This window comes from Amphibalanus amphitrite, unplaced genomic scaffold (genome assembly GCF_019059575.1).
Source record: "Amphibalanus amphitrite isolate SeventyFive unplaced genomic scaffold, NRLGWU_Aamphi_draft 001475F_arrow, whole genome shotgun sequence".
Taxonomy (NCBI): domain Eukaryota; kingdom Metazoa; phylum Arthropoda; class Thecostraca; order Balanomorpha; family Balanidae; genus Amphibalanus; species Amphibalanus amphitrite.
In genome coordinates this window covers 133,043-158,704 of record NW_024882968.1, presented here as the reverse complement: position 1 = coordinate 158,704, position 25,662 = coordinate 133,043, and the positions used below count along the sequence as shown (strand labels likewise).

The 25,662-nt window shown below is 49.0% G+C and overlaps 1 protein-coding gene and 1 long non-coding RNA gene across 2 annotated transcripts; both read left to right on the top strand.

Moving 5' to 3' along the window:
* Nucleotides 1–3,807: 3,807 nt before the first annotated feature.
* On the top strand, nt 3,808–10,890 carry LOC122373308 (zinc metalloproteinase nas-8-like; the record flags this gene model as incomplete). Its single annotated transcript, XM_043351249.1, has 6 exons — nt 3,808–3,857; nt 5,241–5,284; nt 8,185–8,248; nt 8,554–8,703; nt 9,451–10,069; nt 10,813–10,890. Coding segments are annotated over 6 exons (1,005 nt in total), but the record flags the coding sequence as incomplete, so codon positions are not given.
* Nucleotides 10,891–19,034: 8,144 nt separating this feature from the next.
* Nucleotides 19,035–25,418, top strand: LOC122373307. The gene is made up of 2 exons (XR_006255025.1): nt 19,035–19,227; nt 24,342–25,418. It is a non-coding gene; the product is annotated as an uncharacterized LOC122373307 (long non-coding RNA).
* The last annotated feature ends 244 nt before the right edge of the window (nt 25,419–25,662 follow it).

The window sequence follows — 25,662 nt, the reverse complement described above, 5'->3', positions numbered from 1 at the left end:
ACCGTTGGACCCAAGTTGGACCCATCCCATCCAACTGGCCCCCTGGTTTCAATAGGGCCCCAAGGCTCTGAAATTGGGTCTCTCTTGGCCAAAGAATAACTACTCAGCTGTGTCAAAGGATCTGCCGCAGGGCCTTTGCTTCGCCAAGGGCCCACTGTGTCAGTCAGGGGCCTCTATGGAATAAGGACCCCTGGCTTCCAGGAGGGGCCATGGTCCCTTTGGCCCCCTCCTTGGCTATGCCACTGCAGGTGACAAACGTTCTTTCAGACGACCAGGGGGCAGGGGCCCAGGCGACCAGAACCCCAGGTGACCAGGGGCCCCCAGGCGACTAGCTCCCCCCAAGCGACCAGGGGCCCCCTGGGCGACCAGAGGCCCCAGGAAACCGGGGGTCCTCGGATGAGTGCAGGGGCCCATTGGGTAATCAGGGGCACCTCGGGTAACCAGGGCCACAGAAATGAAACTTGAATTGATATAAATTTGCTTCCGAGTAAAATACGTTTTATCCAGTGTTAGAAAAAAATATCCCGGGGCCTGTGGGGCCCCCATGGCGCCTTCTGCGCTCAAGGGAGGGGGCCATTGCCCCCGTGGCCCCTCCCCTTGGCCACGCCCCTGCCGATATTGGAGTTATCAAGTAATTGTCTCGTAAGTGAAAAGGCACGTACAATAAAGGTACAACCCTCTGCAAGCTGCGTGGTAGGTATCTTTTTTCGACAAAACCGAGAATAACGCGAATACGCTAACGGTCATTCGGAAAACGTAACAGCAAGACGCGCGAGACTCCGCACCTTAGATTGGGCTTATTTTGGTATACATTTTCCATCTAGTTTGACAACAACACACAAAAGTTTATATTTCCCCCCAAAACAAACTTTTGCTTTTTTGCTACGGTAAGAGTACACATTGTTCAGTGACTGAATTAATCGAAGGGGTGGAGCATGGCGCATCTATATGCAATGTGTTCCGACCGACTGATTATCATAACCTTTGAGATATTAGGTATCGGTTTTGTCGAAATAAGAATACCTACCACGCAGTTTTTGCGGAGGGCTGCAAGTACAGCCCTCTGCAGACTGCGTGGTAGGTATCCTTTTTTCGACAAAACCGAGAATAACGCGAATACTATGCTATCAGGCACTCGGAAATCGTAACAGAAAGATGCGCGAGACTCCGCAGCTTAGATTGGCATTATCATCGTATGCATTTTCCATCCAGTTTGGCAACAAAACCCAAAAGTTTATATTTGCCCCCAAAACGAACTTAAACATTTTGTTGCCACACAAGGCGTAGGTATGCTTTGTTTATTGATAGGCCCTATCGAAGGAGTGGAGCATGGCGCATCTATTTGCAGTGAGCTTCGACCGACTGATAACATGACTTTTGAATTATAATCAGTTTTGTCGGAAAAAGAATACCTACCACGCAGTCTGCTGAGGGCTGTACATGTAATCTGGAACGAATCGCTCGAGCATCGCTAACCATAAAACATACGACAAACGTTAACTATCATTTTATTTCCAATAATGGCACAGCTTATTTCGTCTAATCCCCGCACCCCCCCCCCCGGTAATAGGTTTTGAAATTGGTTGAACCCCAAAACAAGTGGCTGGATCCGCCCTTGGGCGGGGAAGTGGCGAAAATTTTGCCCACCCAGTGAAAAATCCTTAGAGGAGGCCCTGCGCTATTACTAGAAAAGTTGTGACCTGATTTTTATATTTCTTGCACGAGAAGATTCGCAGTTCAATTCTGGACAGGTAGCCAAAATTTCACATTAATATCATGTTTGCGGCGCGAGTTATTGGCGAAAAACAGGAGGGGTGGGCGAAATCCGCCCCCCCCTTCCACTGCGCGTGTTAAGTTATAATTTTCCAATGATTGATTTATTTGTATCTAAAGATGATATTCATTTTATTTCTCTCTTTCTTTCTTACGCCCACAATCTCTCTCTCTCTCTCTCTCTCTCTCTCTCTCTCTCTCTCTCTCTCTCTCTCTCTCTCTCTCTCTCTCTCTCTCTCTCTCTCTCTCTCCTCTCTCTCTCTCTCTCTCTCTCTCTCTCTCTCTCTCTCTGTCTCTCTCTCTCTCGCTCTCTCTACTTCAAAAGACGCCTTATATGGTGAAAAACATGAGACATCGACGGGATACCCAACAGGCTCCACTGATAGCGCTGGTCTGTACCGCCACGTCAACCACAGGAAGGGTGACCTAAACTGCAGCTGGCCGGCCTGGAAGACCGTCAGATAGGCGGGCTGGAACCGCCGTCTACCCTGGCCGCAGAGCAGAGGAAGGACGTCAGATAGACGGGCTAACACCGCCGTCTACCCTGGCCGCAGCTGCGGACGCCCTGCTCAGGGGAAGGGGAGGGGAGGGGGACGCTAAAGAAATCCATGCATGTTTATTGCATGTATGTTAGAGACAAGGTGTGGAATCGGGCATTCTATACCTAGAATAGGTACCTAGACATTCTGTAAAATGTCTGACCGACCAGCATGGACGTCGAAAGCGGGGGACGGGGGGGGGGGGGCAGCCGAGGAACCCGGGGACGTACCCTCCAAAAAATCACCCATGCATGCTTTAAGAGTGACTATTTGTAATAGTCATTCACAATGCATTAATGTAAATTGTAAATAGAACTAGACCTAAAAGATATTGATGCTGGTCAGTTCGACCGTACACATATAAGGCCTCATATGTATCATCAGCTTGATAATTTCGGACCGGTCACAGATCGGTAGGCAAGGGTGGCGCCACAGGGGATGGGACGGAGGGGATTTCCTCTCCCAGTTCACGGAGTAGAGGGATATCCCCTCCGGTTTTGTTTATTGCTATCGGTCTCATGCCTCTACGTGCTTTTTTAATTCAAATACATAATAGAAAATTCCGTGAAATAAAAAATTCATATACACCGACAAGCAACTTCGCCTGAATATATGACTACTATGATTAGCAGCGCTGGCGCATCAGAAAACTTGTGGCATATTCATAGTCGTTAATAGTTTTTGTTGTTCTTTTTTTCGAGGGGCGGGGTAGGATCTTTCCGTCTAGGGAGACCATTTGAGAGCCGGTAGGATGATAGGAAATAGGGAGAGGCATTGGTCTGGGCGGGCATCACGGTGACTCGTCGGGGCTGAGCCCATCACAAGGAACGGCCAACCAGCCCCCTGACACTCACCGCTGACCGCACCCGGCCACGGGCGTGATCCTAGGGGAGCTACCCGCATGTGGGATAAAGATGCCCGTCCAGTCCGGAACAGGGGGTGGAGGCCTGGAGGAGAAGGACAGGACTATCCCGAGGGTGGAAATGACGGAACGGGCCGTTGAATGATTGCAGTGATGCAGACGAGCAGAAGAACTAGCGAGAACGAGTGTCCGTATTAGCGGGTTATCGCATCCACATCTGTGACTTTACCTGCCTCATGAAACTGATCAGCGGTCAGGGACCTTAGTTGTCCCAGAAAACTGGTCAGTCGCCCCTCAATTGCAGCAGAAGACTGGTCTTTAATCTCACCTGCCCCAGCAGACTGGCCCATGACCTTACCTGTCTCAGTAGGTAAGGTTCCGCAGCCATCGTGTCCTTTCCGGCCTTCTCAGTGCCGACAGCGCCCTCTTCAGGTGACCCTGAGCCCAGAGGGCGCTGTGATCGACTCCGAGACCAGCTCGGACCTCCCTTCACTTCCACTCCGATGGGCGTACTCAAAATCCTTTTCGGCATAGCCACTCTGGCACCCTTTCTGGCTTTCCCTTGAACTTGCTTCCACCGGACGTCACATGAGCCGGTCTAACGTAAGCTTTGCTCTTGACGTGCCTGTGCAGTCGGCGAGGGTCCTAGGCGTCAACATCGACTCGTGCCTGACGTGGGAGCAGCATGTGGCTGCGATCACTCGCCGATGTTACTGCGTTCTGATAGGGCTGGCCAGAATGCAGCGTCGTGTGCCGCGTGAGACAAAGCAGCTGTTGGTCGAGGCACTGGTATTCCCTCATCTGCAGTACTGCATGTGCGTGTGGGGAAGCTGCACAAAGACCCAAAAGCACAGACTTCAGAGATGCATGAATTTTGGCGCCCGCATTGTCACTGGTCTTGGCTATCGTGAACACATTTCCGGGACACTGCGAGAGCTTGGATGGCGGGTGATCGAGGACATGATAACTGAGCGTGACCTGTGCGTCATGTACAACCTGAACCATGTCGAGAGCGCCCCTGAGCTTCTCCGCTCACGCATCACCCACCGCTCTGATGTGTCTGTGCGTGAAACGAGAGCGACACGTGACGGCGAGCTGGAGGTGCCGCGGGCCCGCACAGAGTTTGCCCGTCGGTCGTTCTTCAATCGGGCGGTGAGAGCGTGGAATAGGCTACCGCTGAGTGCGAGAAACGCGTCTTCTCTTCCTGTCTTTAAAAAGTGTATCGCAGATGCCTTTTAAAGGGTGATGCAAATGTGGATTGATAGGAAAATGCTTTTACTTGTGCTACATGACGTGGAACGCTGAAAACCCATTTTATGGATGTATTCCTAAATATATGATATGATATTGCCTTGGGCCCGAATAACGTAGCCAGCATTAAAGTAGGTAAAATAAAACGGAAGATCTGCTAATTGCCAGCTAGTAACTTCCCCCTACCCCGACCAGGGCCTTGGCCTATCGGGAGCAAAATCCAAAGAAGAAAAAAAAAAGACACTAAAACTGACACCGATACCGACCGTCAGTGGTACTGACACTGGGCACGACACCAAACAGCTGACACGGACACTGACACCAACCGTAGGCCGTTTGGACGACAGACGACATTTAGTGTCTATACCTTCCCCTGACTGCCGCTGCCACTAAACGCCCTGCCGTCTGTCCTATTTCTGTCTAAAATAATAACACCCCCTGTACTCTAATTGCTATTATTGTCCCCATCATTAGTGATATCGTGTGACGGACATTCTGTTGAATCACGTGTTAGGCTGAAAGGCACGGTCAGACTAGCCTAATCCCCGTGAGAGAAATACCCACGGAAATGGATTGTCCGAGGGGTAACGGAACAAAATAATTCCCGCTCATATAATCACCGTACGGACGGAAGTTGGGAAACTTTTATAATTTCCTCAGAACAGCAGACCTGTAGAGTGCAGAACGATGAGAGATGGAACGGTTAAAAACGCAAGAAAACAGGGTTCCTGCTAAAACATAGCTAAATTTTATTCTAGATATATGAACAGAAACATTACGGTGCATTTATTCCCAATGCATAAATTCAATGATAGAAACTGCTTGGTGAAAACTAAGGTTAAGAAACCAGATAAGACTAGTGGATAAGCCGTAAGGACACAGCCTCTCGTATCACATGAGCATCTCGTATAAAACATCATGCAGCTTTACAAAACGATTCACACGTTCATCACGTACCAAACACGATAAGCAGGTAATTTTACAGATAAGTAACGTCACTGCCCACGACTTGTGACGAAAATGCATCATCCCAGTTCCCCCTATATCTCAGCCATAATTGCTCAATCATTCATTGCTCAACAACGGGACATGCGGCAAATAAAGAGATCTGTTTTCTCATAAACTTATCTAAAATTACGAAAACACACTCGCCACAATTTTCCAGACAAATTACATTAAATCGTGTCGCTTTACTTAGCATACAAAAACGCATGCACTCTGGGTTTGCAGTCAGACCAAACGTGACAGATATCTCTGGTATGTCTGATTCAATTTGCAGGAAGGCAGTGCTCGCTGAACAGAGCCCGTGCACCGTGGAAAATCAGACACCGCTCGGCGATCTATAGATCATGTAGCTATAGCTACAGGAAATGTCTCAACGGACCGCCAGATGTTGCGGCTGTTCCCGAGAGCAAAATGTAGCCGGCGCGCCAGTGCTTCATTTGAGCTAATATATCTCGAGTGATTGACGGATGTAGGGAGCTTGGCGGCCTGGGGATAGCAAAGTGATTCGCAGAAAACGTTTATTTATTTCAGAAGTGTGTGTAGCTGGCCCCGATGGTAATCGACCAAAAACTATGTCACAGATGACCACCAGTTTCACAAATGACCACCAGTTATACATTTACGGAACCAGCGAAACGGTATACCTCCATTTCGTCGACCTTGAATTTCATTACATATCTCCATGGCAACTGGTTCAGTTCAACGCCTTTCTATTGAGCGTAATTAAGTAGGCATGCGTCAGAATTACCGAACCGACAATCCACGAACGAATGAGCCTATTGCAGGTCAAATGTCTCACAAAAGTCTGAAAACTGCCAGCTGCAGGTGGCACAGACAGGGGAAAACCAGCTAGCTCAGGCCGGCCGAACAGTGACGGAAATATCCCGCCGGCCCCGCCCCACCCACTCACTGAATAATGTACCAAACGTGTCTATTGTGCACGTGACCAACGCATACTTTGTGACCCCCTCCCCGTCAGATGGGGGGGGGTGAGTTTATCGGACACAGGAAACGGTCAGGGGAGGGGGTGCACGGAGCGGGCAGGGGGGGGGATGCACGGAGCGGGCGGGGGGGGGGGGGCACGGCCGAGAGACTCGGCGGGGAGGGGGACAAGGGAGGGGAGGGATTCGGGAGAGGGGGCACCGAGGGGGGGGGGCGAGGGGACAGGAGACGCCGTGACTCGTCGAGTGTGAAAACGTGCAGGCTCGGCTCGGTCTGATTCCGTCGGCAGTGTGGTCAGAAGTGTCGGTACAGTTGCCAGATAACAAATGGCCAGAGTCGGAGCTCACGCTTGGTTGCCAGTTCTGTCATGCCGGCGGTATTAGCTGAGCTGGAGCTTGGGACAAAGCACAGAAGCATGATTCAGTTATGAGGCTATGTTAGATAGATTTAAAACGGAAGTATTTGAAGCTATGGTTTTCATTCTGGGTACGGATTTAGCATAGACCAGAGGCTATGCAATGCTCATTTTAAATGGAGTGTTAACGCGACTAAATAAAACGTAAACGTTTCGTCTAAATTATGATAAAGAGTTACGAAACTGCTGCGACATGAATGTGATGGAAACTGGAAATTCCACAATTGCATCTCTATTCTGCACAACCAAGGCGGACCAATTTGCCCATGACTACACTGATAAAGCCCTATTGGATATGCACCTAAAACAAGCCTGATAAAGTGGAACAAACGTACAACGTATGCCGCTCACTTGCTTTGCGACTTGATTTCGCATCTCCTCGAAAGTGAGAGTAGCCATGCACAAACCAGAAATGAGTTGCTTCGCTTTATCCCAACTAAAGTGTGTTTTACAGGCTGTAATCCGGTCACTATACTGGCCGGGAGGTGCGACACATCCCTACCGGGGTTGTGTTCTCACAAAACCGGTTTGTAAAATCACCGAGCTACCATCGAGGTCCGGTTTTCATCTCCGATTCATTGCTGAGTATGGGTTAGCCCAGATATATCCGGAGCTGCAATATGTCTTCAAACCGGCTTGGAAGGAAGACATCAGTGACTGGCGCTAAAGAAATGACGGTGCGTGGCTGAGCTTTAAATTATACTTCCGGAAATGCGGCTAGGCCTTCCGATTCGTGCTTATTGATTTAGGCATTATGATCAGAAATGGTTGAATCCCACTAAGAGTTCAAGTAAAATGGTCCTAACGAACATTTGCATTACACATCTATGAGGCCACAACTTCGCAAAAATCGTTAACAAGCAGTCTGTGTTCACTTTCTCTCTTTGGCATGACTCGGGTGTATCGTAACTGCGACATTTCCTAGAAAACCCAACAAACAAGGCAGTGAGATAAATCGTGACGCAAATCATATTTCTCCAAACTTCGTTTCACTATGCTATAGCCCCACCGCAAAAACACTTCAATTGACATGCTTCATTTGCGGTATAGCCTAGTTACCTAACCACAACCGCACTTATCCGGTCTTAGTTTTGACGTTGCTCGCGTGAAGATGTCCGTTTTGCGGTATAACGAGCATCCCTTGCGGTATAAGCATTAAGCATCCCTGCAAATTTCCGACCGAATTGCATCACGCACACTCACGAACAAAAAATGTCGCGCTCGGATTTACGAAATACTCGATGCCACCTGCCCTGAGCGACCAGCTGAAATCCGATTTCAGATCTCCGTTAGGCAACTGTCGGCGCTACATGCCTCGGTGCCGGCGCCACTGCACGTCTTTGCAGAGTCGGAAAATGTGTCAGAGTCTATATAAAGCCGACCATGGCCGGCGCCAGCCTCCCAGAAACAGGCCCGGAGCCGCGGCGGTCAGGTGCCGCCGCCAGCGCTGCAGGGCACCTGGTGAGGGCGCAGAAACTGTGTGAAAAGGTGCGAAAAGGAGTACGAGAGCGGAGCGAACTGAACGGCAGTGAGTGTAACTCTACGCAAACAATGTGTAACTAAGCACCGTTTTACATCTCAGACGGGTGTAATTACGCTACAATCTGGCGTAACTGTCTCCCGATCGAGTGTAACAAGGCGTAAAACGGGTGTAACAATCGAGTGTAAACTGGCTTCAGCGGAGTGCATCAAAGGACAACAGAAATGGCAGCCGCGGCGACTTTTGTGACAGTGGTGAAGCTACTTCTGCTCGGGCTTGTCCACAGCGTCCACAGCCGGTCTCCAACGGTGGACAACGGTGGAAGGTGGACTGAGGTGGACGGCGCGGTGGATACAGTGCCAGAGGTGGACTCACGAGTGCCGCGAGTGCCCGCCGGAGTGTCGGGTTCCGAGTGGAGAGGAGTGACTGGAGGAGTGTTCGGAGTGTTACAGAGAGTATCGAGAGTGCCGCCTAGCGATGTGAGGTCTAGCGGAGCACTCACTGGTGTAATGCGTCGAATGTTCGATCGAGAGACACGTGGTCGTGGAGTGCCGGCAGGAGTGCCCGACGTGAGTGACGAGAGATCAGTCGGAGTGCCGAGGTCCTCAGTAACTGACCTGACCTCCCAAGGCGCGACATCATCTGGAAGTGTCCCATCAGCGCCGAGAGCATCTCTTTCAGCACCATCTCTGTCTCAGAAGAGATGGAGACCAATCATCCCTCCAGGAACTCGCGACCTGGCTGTAACATCACGAGAAGTCGCATCCAATGGCCCTGGGCTGGTCTCAGCAGAAACATCACACAAAGACACCTCGAAGAGCACACAAACATCAGGAGAAGTCCACGATCCTGACAGCGACATGAGTGACGTTGATGACATCAACGACCCTGAAGAAGACGTCGAAATCCTCGACAGCACGCCGATGACTTCCGCCACAATGGCGAGGATTCAAAAAGCCCTCATCTATGCATCCTCTCATGGTGATCAAGGTACACCTTCAGGTGTCATCAGTTCTCTGAATGACGTTATATCCAGTGGACACTCCAAGTCCTCTATCGTCCCCGGTCCTACACCTTTTCCAGTATACGACCGTCGTTTTACCGGCAGTCGAGCGCTCTTTCCACAAAGAAGACGCCGTCCAACGAGACTCCGCCTCTGGCCAAACGGTGTCATTCCCTACAGCATATCCTCCAACTACAGCTCCTCGGAGCGGGAGCTCATCGACAGGGTCTTCCGGCTCTTCGAAACCGTCACCTGCCTTCGCTTGGTGCCTCGAACTAGCGAGAAGGACTACGTGCGTATCACTCCCACTGGTCGATGTAGTGGAGAAGTGGGACGCCGCGGAGGACGCCAGAAGATCAGCCTGCCACACTGGTGTCTCAGTTTCGGACACGCTGCACACGAGCTGATGCACACAGCAGGGTTCTGGCACGAACATCAGAGACCGGACCGGGATCAGTTCGTCAGGGTGCTGTGGGATAACATCAAGCCACGACATCGCCGGACCGACTACGGCCGGAGGGTCTGGGAGGAGCTCGGCGAGGGCAGCTGGCTGGGTCCGTACGACTTCCGCTCGATCCTGCATTACTCGGGACGCGGATCGGCTGTGGATAGCACCAAACCCACCATGGTGGCCAGACAGGGTGGTGTCAAGCTGGGAGGCAACGGCAACCTCACCGACATCGACATCTGGAAGATAAACACGCAGTACCACTGCTGGCAGCGTCCAGTGGCCAACTCTTTGTATGAGTTTGGTGACAATCAGCTAGGAGGACGGCAAGGCAGGCGGTTCGGCAGGCTTGTAGCGAAAGAGGGAAGCACGAGAAATAGTCCGAAGGCATCCTCAGAGCAAGGAGAAAATAATACAAAGGTCTTGCAGACACAAGGCTCAGCAACGTTCACGAGCAAGACAAAGTCCACAGAAGAGGTGCTGGATGCCATCAAGGAGTTGGTTGAATACAGGAACAGGAAAACACCAACTGCTAAAGAGCAGATCCTTGCCGATAATTCAGCTTCAAACGTCAAAGGAGGCGAAGCGAGCACAATTCCTAGTTCGATAGCCCGACACGTTAAACCAGAGCCCAGCAAAGTGGATGTGATAGCTTCAATATTGCAAAGCAAGTCTATTCATTCATCAAACTATCACGTACCAGACACCTCAGAAAACAGAAAGAGTGAAGACACAGGTAAAAACGGGGAAGCCTCGGTAAGACTAGAAGATCAGCATTTCACATCTGATCTGGAGGGCGCACAACACACATCTCAAAGTGATGATCGAGAAACAACCGGGTCTACGGCACCTTTCACTGGGCCATCACACCACCAACGAGATGAATTCACAGCGCAAGGATCTTCCAGTAGGACGGAACCATCACACTTAGACCTACCTTCAGAAGCAAAACATGTCTCTGTGTTTGGAAATGAGGAAGTTACAGATTCATCCCAACTAAAGGTTTCCAGAGGGCATCATCCACACCAGGTCACGTCAGTAACGGAGAGTCAGATCCGTGCGACACCTCCACCCACCCCTCTGACGCGTCTCAGAGTAGTCGTCAAGCTGAAGGACCTGCTGAAACCCACGGCGATCTCACCAACAAGTACAACATCCCCTACGAGAACTGAAGCTACAGCATCTCCTAGCGGCAGGCAGCGTGCCTTCGACAGGGTGGTAATTTCGCTCGCCGATCTACAGAAGCTCAGGGCCAGCAGACAACAAGATCCGGGAAGGATTCTTCAGCAACATCAGCAACAGCTAACTGAGCCACAGGCTCAACAGAACCAAAGATCAGTCGTGAGTTATCAACTACCTCCATTGCCACAGCGTGAAAACAATAAGGCTCGGGCGAGCCCCGGAAACTTCCAGAGAGCTCAAAGAAAGCTTCCGGATAACATTCAGTACAATCAACCAGCCTCTTCATCATCCAGCTCCAGTACTAACAAGAACAACCCGTTCGGTCACATCGGAGGATTCAGTATCGGAGATCGCTGGTTCTTTTCTAGATCTCCAACCAGTCAACAGACTGATGACGTCACTACTGAGAGAAACGTCGGCAGAGATGACAATCCTTTCAGACACATAGGAGGATTCAAAGTCGGGAATGAATGGCATTTCGTTAGGAATCGTCGTCGAACAAAGCGAAGTTTGTTGCAAAGGAGGCAAAAACTGTAATTTCGTTCGACAAATAGACAAATTCCTAACTACCGCTCAGAGTTAAATATGACGCAACATATCATTCATTGTTCGAAGTACGTGTCGAAGCGAAAGGAGGGAAAGTGAGTGTAAACTACACAAGGACAAAGGAACACGAAAGGAGGAGTTGGAGGCGTGGAACAAGTTCAACGTTGACAGCGGGAATGTGGGTTGAAAGCTGATAGGTATTGTATCCTTGAGTGAGACACGCTCATTGAACTAGGTCGCGTTACAATGTGGTATGTGTGTTGTGTAAGGTAGCCAGTCGGCAAAAGATCCCATTTGATGTAAGGGATTCTCTGTGCCAATGAAATTGCCGGATCTCGATTTTGCTGATGATGAATGCACGTAAATATTCGACCAGTGGTTACTGCCAGCAATGCAAGTTGTGGATGCTCAGCCTGAAGTCATGATGAATCAAGCACTGCCATGCCAAAAAGTGTTTCGCGGCACGAAATTCACATTCCCGAATTTCGCGCTGTGATGCAGGACGATCTATTTCACCGGCTCTCACACAATGAAGCCACCTGGCTATGACAAGACACGTGTATGTCAGCTCAAAACACGGCCACTTCCTTTGTTTTACTTCATGCCCAACAGCGACCTAGAGTGACAAGATCTTTAAAAACATGTGTCTGCCGTTATTTAGTTCGAGTTTGGTCCCTGACTCATGCAGAAACACGAAGAAATGTATGTTTACGCTAGAGATGCTATATATGTTATCGCGTGCCATATTGTTCGAAATATTACGGTGCTGTCGAGGACTTTATTGCATGGGTCACAATGTTTGTTGCAATGAGCTTGTTAGATAATGCAGCTGCCTGAGTGCTAATGTGATGTAAGCCACAAAAGGCGTGTAATAGATCAGCTTCCTGGCTGAAACAATGGCGTTACAAGCGTCAAACGCATCGAGCAAGAATTGTCCCAGTCTTTACCACAATGTGATTCAATTAAATCTGCCATTGTTGAAATTTTCACGTAGTATGCTTAAAAAACTGTTGTTGAGCTGGCACGATTACGTGCAGAAATGCCGCACGATCACGAGCATGAACTGGCTTATTTAGGCATTACGTAAACGTTCATTAGGAACTTGAGCAAAAGGTGGGAGTCGCCACGTATGTACCTAACGAACACTTGTTCATTGTCGCCTACGCTGGTACACGCTGTCAGCATTCGAAAAACAGCTGGTTTGGTGTGCATAGGTAATAGGTATGATCATTTTTGGCATCCTAATTCAGAGCAAGCTTATGAAATGTGCCTGTTACAAAAGTAGCCTTGCCTGGTGATGACTTCCGTCCGTATAATTGGAAACGGAACATTGAATTACAACGCAAATCGTTGATAGGAAATAACAATATAAATGTGAATATACGATATATAAATGAAATATTACTGTCGCAGTGCTTTCATATTACCTTGCCGAATACACTGCATGAGCTCAATACGGTCGTTTTAAATCCACTTTTCACCATACCATATAAGGCAGTCGTGTGAAACAGCAAAACACCGTGAACCCTGACAAACGTTTCACTGAAAGGAAGAGGGAAGTGAGCTGTGAACACGCTCCTGGTCCTTAAAACTCCCACCATAAATAACTGATAAGTTTAGTAAACAGCTATGTTACCATGGGTGGAGAACCTGCCCCGGCCACCCCGGCCGTGGCCGGGGTAACTTTCAGCCTACCCCGGCGCGGCCGGGGTAACTTTTCTACTCTTGTAAATCCTAAAAGCTGTCTCCATACGAGAAAAGAAAACTCACGCTCTTCGAATGTTGACTTCCATGGGCGTAATATTGCAAATCAGGTAGGTATTTACCATTTACTTAACTTGCCATAATCTCCAACCCTAAGACCCGCGTGTGGTCGCCAATGCCAAGATTGCTCTCAAATCCTGTTCAGTTTCGAAATTTTGGCGCGCCTTCGGCGCACTTTTTCAAAACTACTGCTTGACCTCATTGCCTTAAACTGACCTGCCACCAACCGCAACCACACCCGTTTATGAGCGTACCCGTCAGGGTGCTCATAAACACCGAGCGGCCATCATGCTTCGAACTCGGACTGTTGTAACCGGGCCGCGTGCTCTCGCCACGCGGAATCCAACGCTCTACCAACTGAGCTACGAGACCGGGACCGGTCGATATTCCTGGATCGACTCCCTGTTTGTATTATAAGAGCCGCCCAACATTGAAAAAGGCTACGCCCGTGGATGTCAGTGACCTATTTTAGTGCTTTGCTTGGTTCGATCTGTCAATTTCTCTGTAAAGCTTCTACTATGGTGAGTTGTCTTTTTGTAGCTATTTTGAGACACAATAAAAAGCTGAAAACGCAACATTTAGGTTCTCAAAATGGCATATGGTTTGGTTTGGGCTCGGTGTGAAATTGGAAGTTTAAGTAAAAAGAAATGATAATTTAAAAGGAAATTGCCTTTTCGATCATTCCAAAAATGTTATGAATAATACGGTGTCGGATACAACGCTCATCCTTGAGCAAACACAGCATCCTATTCCATGCGTCAGAATAGGGGTTTGATGATGACCGTTGAGAACAACGTGAGTATATCGTCTTCCCGCGACTATCGGTCGCCGGCCGGGGTAACTTTTTCAAACATTCTCCACCCATGTATGTTACGGTGTTAAGTCACTAGCTATAATAATATATATAAATAAGCAGCATTTATCGACGAAAGCATAGGTTATCATGCAAACTACATTCGCGACAGGCGATTTTCTAGCACGCAATTATAGCGATAAAGTCATGAAAACGGTGAAAAAATCAGAGTTGGTGTCGTGTTCCTTTCGGGACGCTTTCGATGTTTTGTCGCAGACAGTTTATTTGATTTTTTTTTTCGCAGGGTAGACAAATTTCGCTGCAATATGATATGTAGAGCACAACAGGAGGACGAATCATCACAACGTATGAGAGTACCGAGTCTAGAAACGAACAAAGCTATAATGCCTACAGTGAGTTAGGTATAATGCCTGTACTCACAGTATTTCTGCTCATTGCAATACGACTTCTCTTAGGTAATAGGTATACACAGTTACACACGCTATCTTAAAACTTACAGCAACCTGCGATATTCAGTAGCATAACATTCAGTCCCCTCTATATATAGACAGGAATCAGGATATAATATTTATAACTATATATGTATAGGAGATACCCTTTTTCGCTACGACACAACTTGCGACGGGACATGTGTCGTAACTTGCGACATGTCGTAGATGGACTTGCGACGCCCTGGATCCTCCGGCCCTATAGTCTTCTAGCCCCCGCCGGCACAGGCCATTTTGCGTTCTTCGACGGCACAAGCGGGGGGGGGGGTACGACCCCCTCGCGTTTGGCCCCCGATTGAGCTAGAGCGTCACGAAAAAAACGAGCGTGTTGCCTGTGACGAGAGGAAGCTGATTATATCCTAGGTCATCGGTTGACCTTCCAGGTCAGGTCAATGACCCCAAAAGTCGGGAAAATCGACACCTGTTAGAACGTCGTAAAGTCTGGCTCAAAGCTATTGCTATGGGTTTTTTCGGAGTGCTGATCACGAATACCTATAGGTATGCTTATTGCTTATAAGCATGTTATGTGCATATATATATATATATATATATATATATATATATATATATATATATATATATATATATATATATATATATATATATATATATATATATATATATATATATACAGGGCCTCCTCTAAGGATTTTTCACTGGGTGGGCAAAATTTTCGCCACTTTCCCGCCCAAGGGCGGATCCAGCCACTTGCTTTGGGGTTCAACCAATTTCAAAACCTGTTACCGGGGGGGGGGGGGGGGGGTGCGGGGATGAGACGAAATAAGCTGTGCCATTATTGGAAATAAGATGATAGTTAACGTTTGTCGTATGTTTTATGGTTAGCGATGCTCGAGCGATTCGTTCCAGATTACATGTACAGCCCTCAGCAGACTGCGTGGTAGGTATTCTTTTTCCGACAAAACTGATTATAATTCAAAAGTCATGTTATCAGTCGGTCGAAGCTCACTGCAAATAGATGCGCCATGCTCCACTCCTTCGATAGGGCCTATCAATAAACAAAGCATACCTACGCCTTGTGTGGCAACAAAATGTTTAAGTTCGTTTTGGGGGCAAATATAAACTTTTGGGTTTGTTGCCAAACTGGATGGAAAATGCATACGATGATAATGCCAATCTAAGCTGCGGAGTCTCGCGCATCTTTCTGTTACGATTTCCGAGTGCCCGATAGCATAGTATTCGCGTTATTCTCGGTTTTGTCGAAAAAAAGGATACCTACCACGCAGTCTGCAGAGGGCTGTACTTGCAGCCCTCCGCAAAAACTGCGTGGTAGGTATTCTTATTTCGACAAAACCGATACCTAATATCTCAAAGGTTATGATTATCAGTCGGTCGGAACACATTGCATATAGATGCGCCATGCTCCACCCCTTCGATTAATTCAGTCACTGAACAATGTGTACTCTTACCGTAGCAAAAAAGCAAAAGTTTGTTTTGGGGGAAATATAAACTTTTGTGTGTTGTTGTCAAACTAGATGGAAAATGTATACCAAAATAAGCCCAATCTAAGGTGCGGAGTCTCGCGCGTCTTGCTGTTACGATTTCCGAATGACCGTTAGCGTATTCGCGTTATTCTCGGTTTTGTCGAAAAAAGATACCTACCACGCAGCTTGCAGAGGGTTGTACCTTTATTGTACGTGCCTTTTCACTTACGAGACAATTACTTGATAACTCAAATATCGGCAGGGGCGTGGCCAAGGGGAGGGGCCACGGGGGCAATGGCCCCCTCCCTTGAGCGCAGAAGGCGCCATGGGGGCCCCACAGGCCCCGGGATATTTTTTTCTAACACTGGATAAAACGTATTTTACTCGGAAGCAAATTTATATCAATTCAAGTTTCATTTCTGTGGCCCTGGTTACCCGAGGTGCCCCTGATTACCCAATGGGTCCCTGCACTCATCCGAGGACCCCCGGTTTCCTGGGGCCTCTGGTCGCCCAGGGGGCCCCTGGTCGCTTGGGGGGAGCTAGTCGCCTGGGGGCCCCTGGTCACCTGGGGTTCTGGTCGCCTGGGCCCCTGCCCCCTGGTCGTCTGAAAGAACGTTTGTCACCTGCAGTGGCATAGCCAAGGAGGGGGCCAAAGGGACCATGGCCCCTCCTGGAAGCCAGGGGTCCTTGTTCCATAGGGGCCCCTGACTGACACAGTGGGCCCTTGGCGACGCAAAGGCCCTGCGGCAGATCCTTTGACACAGCTGAGTAGTTATTCTTTGGCCAAGAGAGACCCAATTTTAGAGCCTTGGGGCCCTATTGAAACCAAGGGGCCAGTTGGATGGGATGGGTCCAACTTGGGTCCAACGGTGTGTAAACAGAATCAATGCGTTCCGACTGTTGGTCTGACCCTATATCGGTTTGAGGGAGCTCGGATCGGATCCACTGTCGATCTGAGGGGCCCTTATCGGTTTAAGGAGGCCCTCAAATGACCTGAACGGGCCCTTAGTTTGTCTGAGAGGGCCCTACGTCGGCCTGACTGGGCCTCTGCAAGTGCAAGGGGCCTTTTGTCGGTCTGAGTGGCCCTAGACGGCTTATATGACCCTCAGACGGCTTACGAGGCTCTCATGGGCTATAGGGGCCTGTGACGGTCTGAAGAACCCTCATCCGACCTACGGGTCCTCAGACCGCCATCAGAACCGGCTGGCGACTCTATGAAGCTATTCGTGGGCCTGTCTAACAGGGGCCCATATACTGCTTACCCCCTCAGTTCTAACATTGTTTGTTAATGAATATTTTTTCCATTTATTTGGGCCCCATCCAAAAAAATATTGGATGCAACCCGATGGCTTTTTGGATTTTGAGGGGGTTATCTTGCGCCCTTGTGCGTTTAGCCCCCTCCTTGAGGAAATCCTGGCTACGCTCCTGAATATCGAGCAACCAGAAAACTTTTTTTGACCTTCAAACAGCATCCAGTTTGCTTAAGACCGGAAAGGTAGTACCGGACGTCCGGCCGGACCTTTATTTTTGCATTTGCTTCTGGGTGGGCAAATCGACGCCACTGGGTGGGCAATTGTGGCGACTGGGTGGGCATTTGCCCACCCAGTGGGTATGTTAGAGGAGGCCCTGTATATATATATATATATATATATATATATATATATATATATATATATATATATATATATATATATATATATATATATATATATATATATATATATATATATATGCAATAGGCATGCCATTCATACTTTGGACCTACCTCCCCCCGCCGCTCAGCAACTTTGACTGCCGGGGATCGAGCCGGCCATGAGTCCCCCGCGGCCCTGAGCAAAGAACGCTACCGACGACGCGGGTAGGCCTATATATTGCCTTGGACTGGACGACGCCACATTCGAAGCGTCGCGGGCGCGGCACGCGAAGTTGATGCCAGCGCTGCCAGATATTCTACTGAAATTGTACCATTTGATCCAGTAGATAAAATATTCCTACTAAAATTGGTGCATTCTTGCATGCATTTGGTGTTGGGAGTTTACTTTTCGGTAAATTTGTGTTTCCTTTGGTAGGGTTTTCCCTAAAAATGGTAGGGTTTCCTGTAAATTCCTGTTTTGGTGATCAATTTCACTTATTTTGGTAAAACAAATTAATGTTTTGGTGCTAGCCTACCAATATTGATTAAAGATGTCACATTTGGTGAATATTTACCGCATTTGGTGCATTTTTACAGTTTTTGGATCTGGCAAAATATGGAAGCAAAAAACAGCGGAAATGACGCTAAATAAATATTCAAGTCATATATGATCATTTTTATATTTTTTGTTTACAATTATTTATTCAAATGCTAAAAAATAAAAAACTTGATCTTTGTGACTTTTATTTTATATTTTTATCATTTTTACCTTATTTTTAATGACGTCAGTATTGTTGAAGTTTACAGATTAGGCCGCCATAATTATCCTCACGTTGAAACTCACGCCCACGCCATTACGTTCATAAAGTTGGCTTCAAATTCGGATTCGGATTCCAGCACCACATTCGTGGAAAAAATGACAAAAACGGACCCCTCAGAATCGATTTAAATTAACAGGATAGATAGAGCAGGACATGCTTATTATGAATATAAATCACCTAGGCTTGGCACCCCCTAAGAACTGAGGAATCTTAGGTCAAAGTTCAAGGTCATTCTCGGCGGACCCTTTGGATTCTCGTAAAAATTAGTACAACTATAGTCCATGAAGAGTTGATTTCAAAAATATCAGTATCTTACTTTGGCAAGCAGCACGAACTGATATATAATAGGTCAAAGGTCAGAATCAAGGTCACGTATGTGTAATACAGGAAGTGGAAGTGACCACGTGGTCAGGTGAGAAAGGAGGACCCCTTAGATTTCAATAATTTTTTGCTCAATGATGCAACCAATGTTGGAGATGCTACTGCTGGTTTTTCTTGTTTTGGCAAGGTCAAACTACGGAGAAATGACGGGTCAAAGGTCAAGGTCATTTTTAGCGGACCCTTTCGATTCACATATAAATTTTTATCCCAATACAATTTTTAATTTTGGTTTTTATTCTGCGTATTGTTAGGCTTGGCAGGTCTTAAATTATTTTAAAATATTTAAATAATTTAACCTTTAATTCACCTATCCCAACATGGCTACCGTGCGAGCACCTATCAAAACCTTGATGAAAATAACAAACCGAAAATCCATTTGACCTTGGACGTGCCCCGTGCCGGTGCACTGGCCTTAGGGGTGCTGAAGAGCTTGATTTGGTAGGTATAGTGTGTTTTGGTGTGGGTTATTGTAATTTTAATGTATTGCACGCTGCTTGATTTGCGACACAACTTACAAAATTGAAATAGCAGTCGTAAGTAGTTAGTAGTGTCAGTGTCGCAAGTTGACCTTGCCTTGGGGAAGAGGTTACAGGTCATTCGGGTCATTGTCTCGAAATTTACATGGTACCTACGTGTAAAATTGTTTGAACTTGAGATCCTGAAAATTTTGTTGCAATCCGTTGATGCTAATGCAAGTTATAGAGCTTGAACTGACAGGTCGTCTATGAGGCCTCCATCCTGTCCATCCATGCCAGCGAGGCAGCGAGAGTGTTAAAAATGGTCCATAATATGCTATTTCACATTTATTGGGGTATTCAGGGATTGGAAGTAGCCTAGCACCATTCCAGCAACTACTGGCTAATCCAGAAAGGTGGTCTAAGGTCTTGGACGTTGCAAGGGTCATCCCCCAAAATTCTCCCGATTCCAAAAACGTGTCCCAGATGACCCCCATGACCTCCAATGAGCTCTGTGATGACCCCCAAGTTGACCTTTTTGACCTGACGTGTCCCAGATGACCTCCGTGACCTCCAATTTGGCTCTGATAACTCAAAGCTGACCTCTGTGACCTGGCATGTCCCAGATGACCTCCATTTGAGCTCTGTGATGACCCCAACTTGACCTCTGGGACCTCATGTGTCCCATATGACCTCTGTAACCTCTAAGTGATCTCTCTGATGACCCCAAGCTGAACTCTGTGACCTGACATGTCCCAGAAGATCCCCAGTTGAGCTCTGTGATGACCATAAGTTGACCACTGTGACCTGACGTGCCCCCAAGCTGCCCTTTGTGACCGACGTGTCTCAGCTGCCTCAGTGGTCTCCAATTGAGCTCTGTGATGACCCCAAGTTGACATCTGTGACCTGACATGTCTCATATGACCTCTGTAACCTCTATGTGACCTCTATGATGACCATAAGTTGACCTCTGTGAGCTGATGTGTCCCAGATGACCCCCGTGATCTCCAACAGAGCTCTGTGATGACCCCAACTTGACCTCTGTTACCTGATGTGTCTGAGATGACCTCCTTAAGCTCCCCTTGAGCTCTCTGATGACTCCAATCTGACCTCTGTGACCTTAGGTGTCCCAGATGACCACCAATTGAGCTCTCTGATAACCCCAAGTTGACCTCTGTGACCTGACATGTCCCATATGACCTCTGTGACCTCTAAGTGACCTCTCTGATGACTCCAAGTTGACCTCTGTGACCTGACGTGTCCAAGATGACCCCCATGACCTTCAATCGAGCTCTATGATGACCCCAAGCTGACCTTTTTGACCTGACATGTCCCAGATGACCTCCGTGACCTCCAGTTTAACTCTGATAACTCCAAGCTGACCTCTGTGACGTGACGTGTCCCATATGACCTCTGTGACCTCTAAGTGACTTCTCTGATGACCCGAAGCTGACCTCTGACCTGACGTGTCCCAGATGACCCCCATGACCTTCAATCGAGCTCTGTGATGACCCAAGTTGACCTCTGTGACTTGATGTGTCCGAGATAGCCTCCTTAACCTCCAATTGAGCTCTTTGATGATCTTAAGCTGACCTCTGTGACCTGACGTGTCCCAGATGACCCTCAATTGAGCTCTGTGATGACCCCAAGGCCCAAGTTGACCTCTGTGAGTTGACGTGTCCCATATGACCTCTGTGACCTCAAGTGACCTCTCTGGATATTCCAAGCTGATCTCTGTGACATGACATGTCCCAGATGACCTCCAATTGAGCTCTCTGATAACCCCAAGTTGACCTCTGTGACCTAACATGTCCCATATGACCTCTGTGATCTCTAAGTGACCTCTCTCATGACCCCAAGCTGACCTGTGTGACCTGACGTGTCCCAGATGACCTCTGTGGCCTCCAATTGAGCTCTGATGACTTCAAGCTGACCTCTGTGACCTGATATGTCCCAGATGACCTCCAATTGAGCTCACTGATGACCCCAAGTTGACCTCTGTGTCCTGACGTGTCCCATATGACCTCTGCGACCTCTAAGTGACCTCTCTGATGACCCCAAGCTGACCTCTGTGACCTGACGTGTCCAAAATGACCCCCATGACCTTCAATCGAGCTCTATGATGACCCAAGTTGACCTCTGTGACTTGATTTGTCCGAGATGACCTCCGTAACCTCCAATTGAGCTCTTTGATGATCCTAAGCTGACCTCTGTGACCTGACGTGTCCCAGATGACCCTCAATTGAGCTCTGTGATGACCCCAAGTTGACCTCTGTGACTTGACGTGTCCCATATGACCTCTGTGACCTCAAGTGACCTCTCTGATGACTCCAAGCTGACCTGTGTGACCTGACGTGTCCCAGATGACCTCCGTGACCTCCAAATGAGCTCTGATGACTCCCAGCTGGCCTCTGTGACCTGATATGTCCCAGATGACCTCCAATTGAGCTCACTGATGACCTCTGTGACCTGACGTGTCCCATATGACCTCTGCGACCTCTAAGTGACCTCTCTGACTACCCCAAGCTGACCTCTGTGACCTGACGTGTCCGAGATGACCCCCATGACCTTCAATCGAGCTCTATGATGACCCAAGTTGACCTCTGTGACTTGACTTGTCCGAGATGACCCCAAGTTGACCTCTGTGACTTGACGTGTCCCATATGACCTCTGTGACCTCAAGTGACCTCTCTGATGACTCCAAGCTGATCTATGTGACCTGACATGTCCCAGATGACCTCCAATTGAGCTCACTGATGACCTCTGTGACCTGACGTGTCCCATATGACCTCTGCGACCTCTAAGTGACCTCTCTGACTACCCCAAGCTGACCTCTGTGACCTGACGTGTCCGAGATGACCCCCATGACCTTCAATCGAGCTCTTTGATGACCCAAGTTGACCTCTGTGACTTGACTTGTCCGAGATGACCCCAAGTTGACCTCTGTGACTTGACGTGTCCCATATGACCTCTGTGACCTCAAGTGACCTCTCTGATGACTCCAAGCTGATCTATGTGACCTGACATGTCCCAGATGACCTCCAATTGAGCTCTCTGATAACCCCAAGTTGACCTCTGTAACCTGACATTTCCCATATGACCTCTGTGACCTCTAAGTGACCTCCCTCATGACCCCAAGCTGACCTGTGTGACCTGACGTGTCCCAGATGACCTCTGTGACCTCCATTTGAGCTCTGATGACTCCAAACTGACCTCTGTGACCTGATATGTCCCAGAAGACCTCCAATTGAGCTCACTGATGACCCCAAGTTGACCTCTGTGACCTGACGTGTCCCATATGACCTCTGCGACCTCTAAGTGACCTCTCTGATGACCCCAAGCTGACCTCTGTGACCTGACATGACCCATATGACCTCTGTGACATCTAAGTGACCTCCCTCATGACCCCAAGTTGACCTGTGTGACCTGACGTGTCCCAGATGACCTAAGTGACCTCTCTCATGACCCCAAGCTGACCTGTGTGACCTGACGTGTCCCAGATGACATCCGTGACCTCCAATTGAGCTCTGATGACTCCAAGCTGACCTCTGTGACCTGATATGTCCCAGATGACCTCCAATTGAGCTCACTGATGTCCCCAAGTTGACCTCTATGACCTGACGTGTCCCATATGACCTCTGCGACCTCTAAGTGAACTCTCTGATGACCCCAAGCTGACCTCTGTGACCTGACGTGTCCAAAATGACCCCCATGACCTTCAATCGAGCTCTGTGATGAACCAAGTTGACCTCTGTGACTTGACATGTCCCAGATGACCCCCATGATCTCCAACAGAGCTCTGTGATAACCCCAAGTTGACCTCTGTTACCTAATGTGTCCCAGATGACCTCAGTGACCTCCAATTGAGCTCTCTGATGACTCCAATCTGACCTCTGTGACCTTAGGTGTCCCAGATGACCTCCAATTGAGCTCTCTGATAACCCCAAGTTGGCCTCTGTGACCTGACATGTCCCATATGACCTCCACGACCTCTAAGTGACCTCTGATGACCCCAAGCTGACCTGTGTGACCTGACGTGTCCCAGATGACCTCCGTGACCTCCAATTGAGCTCTGATGACTCCAAGCAGACCTCTGTGACCTGATATGTCCCAGATGACCTCTAATTGAGCTCACTGATGACCCCAAGTTGACCTCTGTGACCTGACGTGTCCCAGATGACCCTCAATTGAGCTCTGTGATGACCCTAAGTTGACCTCTGTGACCTGACGTGTCCCAGAAGACCCCCAATTGAGCTCTGTGATGACCATAAATTGACCTCTGTGACCTGACGTGCCCCCAACTTGCCCTTTGTGACCGACATGTCTCAGATTGCCTCCGTGGTCTCCAATTCAGCTCTATGATGACCCCAACTTGACATCTGTGACCTGACGTGTCCCATATGACCTCTGTAACCTCTACGTGACCTTTCTGATCACTCCCAAGCTAACCTCTTTGAGCTGACGTGTCCCAGATGACCCCCATGATCTCCAACAGAGCTCTGTGATGACCCCAAGTTGACCTCTGTTACCTGACGTGTCCCTGATGACCTCCGTGACCTTTATTTGAGCTCTGATGACACCAAGCTGACCTCTGTGGCCTGACATGTCCCAGATGAACTCCAATTGAGCTCTCTGCTACCCCCAAGTTGACCTCTGTGACCTGACGTGTCCCAGATGACCCTCAATTGAGCTCTGTGATGACCCTAAGTTGACCTCTGTGACCTGACGTGCCCCAAAGTTGCCCTTTGTGACCGACGTGTCTCAGATTGCCTCCGTGGTCTCCAATTGAGTTCTGTGATGACCCCAAGTTGACCTCTGTGACTTGGCGTGTCCCATATGACCTCTGTGACCTCTATGTGACCTCTCTGATGACTCCAAGTTGACCTCTGTGACCTGACGTGTCCCAGATGACCCCCATGTCTCTCTCTCTCTCTCTCTCTCTCTCTCTCTCTCTCTCTCTCTCTCTCTCTCTCTCTCTCTCTCTCTTTCTCTCTCTTTCTCTTCACGTGCCGGTGTCGCGGATCCTATAGGCAAATTTTGTACATACCAGTGTTGATCCCCAGTCTCTGACCGGACATGTATTTTTCCTTCCCGCAGGATGCCGGCGGCGGCGACGACAGTGCGCCGGCGCACATCTCTATGGAGGTGGACACGGCGACCCTTGGGCGACCGCCGCTGCCGCGGTTTGCTACAGGTGGCCATGGCCACTAATCTGTTGGAGGAGGCGCCCCCGGCACAGGTCCCAACCGCCGGAGACGCGGCAGAGACCGGGCAGTGGGCTGGCTTCCAGTCGCGATACGACGCGGTCGTGACAGCGTCTCAGTACACAGGAGCCGCGGCTGTGGACGATTGTTGAGAGACGGCGCGGGGCACCGATAGAAGCTTGTCTGCTAGAGATCAAATCCTGTCTGCTGGTGGTATATAATGCCGCGTAGGCGCTAATGCCGCACTTCTCGCTCTCGATCACCTCCAGCAGTCGCGCGGCGTACCTACGCTCGCTGCTCCTCGAGTAGATGGGGCGGCAGCGGCGCGGGCGGAGCCTGTGGAGGTGGTGTCGAGGGCGACACAACTCTGAAGCTTTGGAAAAAAAAGCTGATAATACATACTATATAATAATAATACATACTATATAAAAAAAAAATGCTGATAATGCATACTACATACTAAAGCTGATAATACAATATATACGAGCGGAAGCGGCGCGCGCACAGCGCCAGCACCGTGTCGAGATCCTCCGGCGGCCTGCGCTCGTCGCTGAGCGTATGTAGACTACTTGTGTCTTGTAGACAGTAGAGCTCGTCTTGACGGCGAAATGTCATTGTCCAATTTTTCACTGTCCGGCGACCGCGGGATGACATTAACACTGTATGTCACGCCGTGCACATTATGAGCTGACCTTTCCGTGACCTCTCACTGGTAGCCCGGCCCCGCTACATAGCCATGAGGGGTGGTTGTGTCTGTCGTTAGGCGTCCCGGCCGGTCCGCCGGTCCGCCGGCTGTCTGGGTGACGAACGGCGTCCGTGGCGACCCCGCGCGGGACGCACTAGCCGCTGGCTCTCCAGCAAACGGTGCACGTCCTGGGTGTTACCCGTTGCCATTATCCATTATCCATTAGCAATCCACATGTGCCTATGTCTGTTTTCGTTGTGAATAAATGTTTGCCTTGACAAGCGAGCTGAAACATCTTTCAATCGCCCAGTGTCATTCGATGCAATGCCCGATCACGTGCTGCGAAAAGGTTATATCTCACTCCACGCTGGGGCTCCTAGATTTTCGCGCCTGGTGGGGGAGGGGCTGAACCGTGAACCTCCCAGTGAAGGGGCTGAACAGCCCCCCATCCCCTCGATTTCAACTCAGCTCCTTGACTAGATGTGTTGGTAGTATTAGAACGAGTATTAGAACTCTACCTGAGACGAGG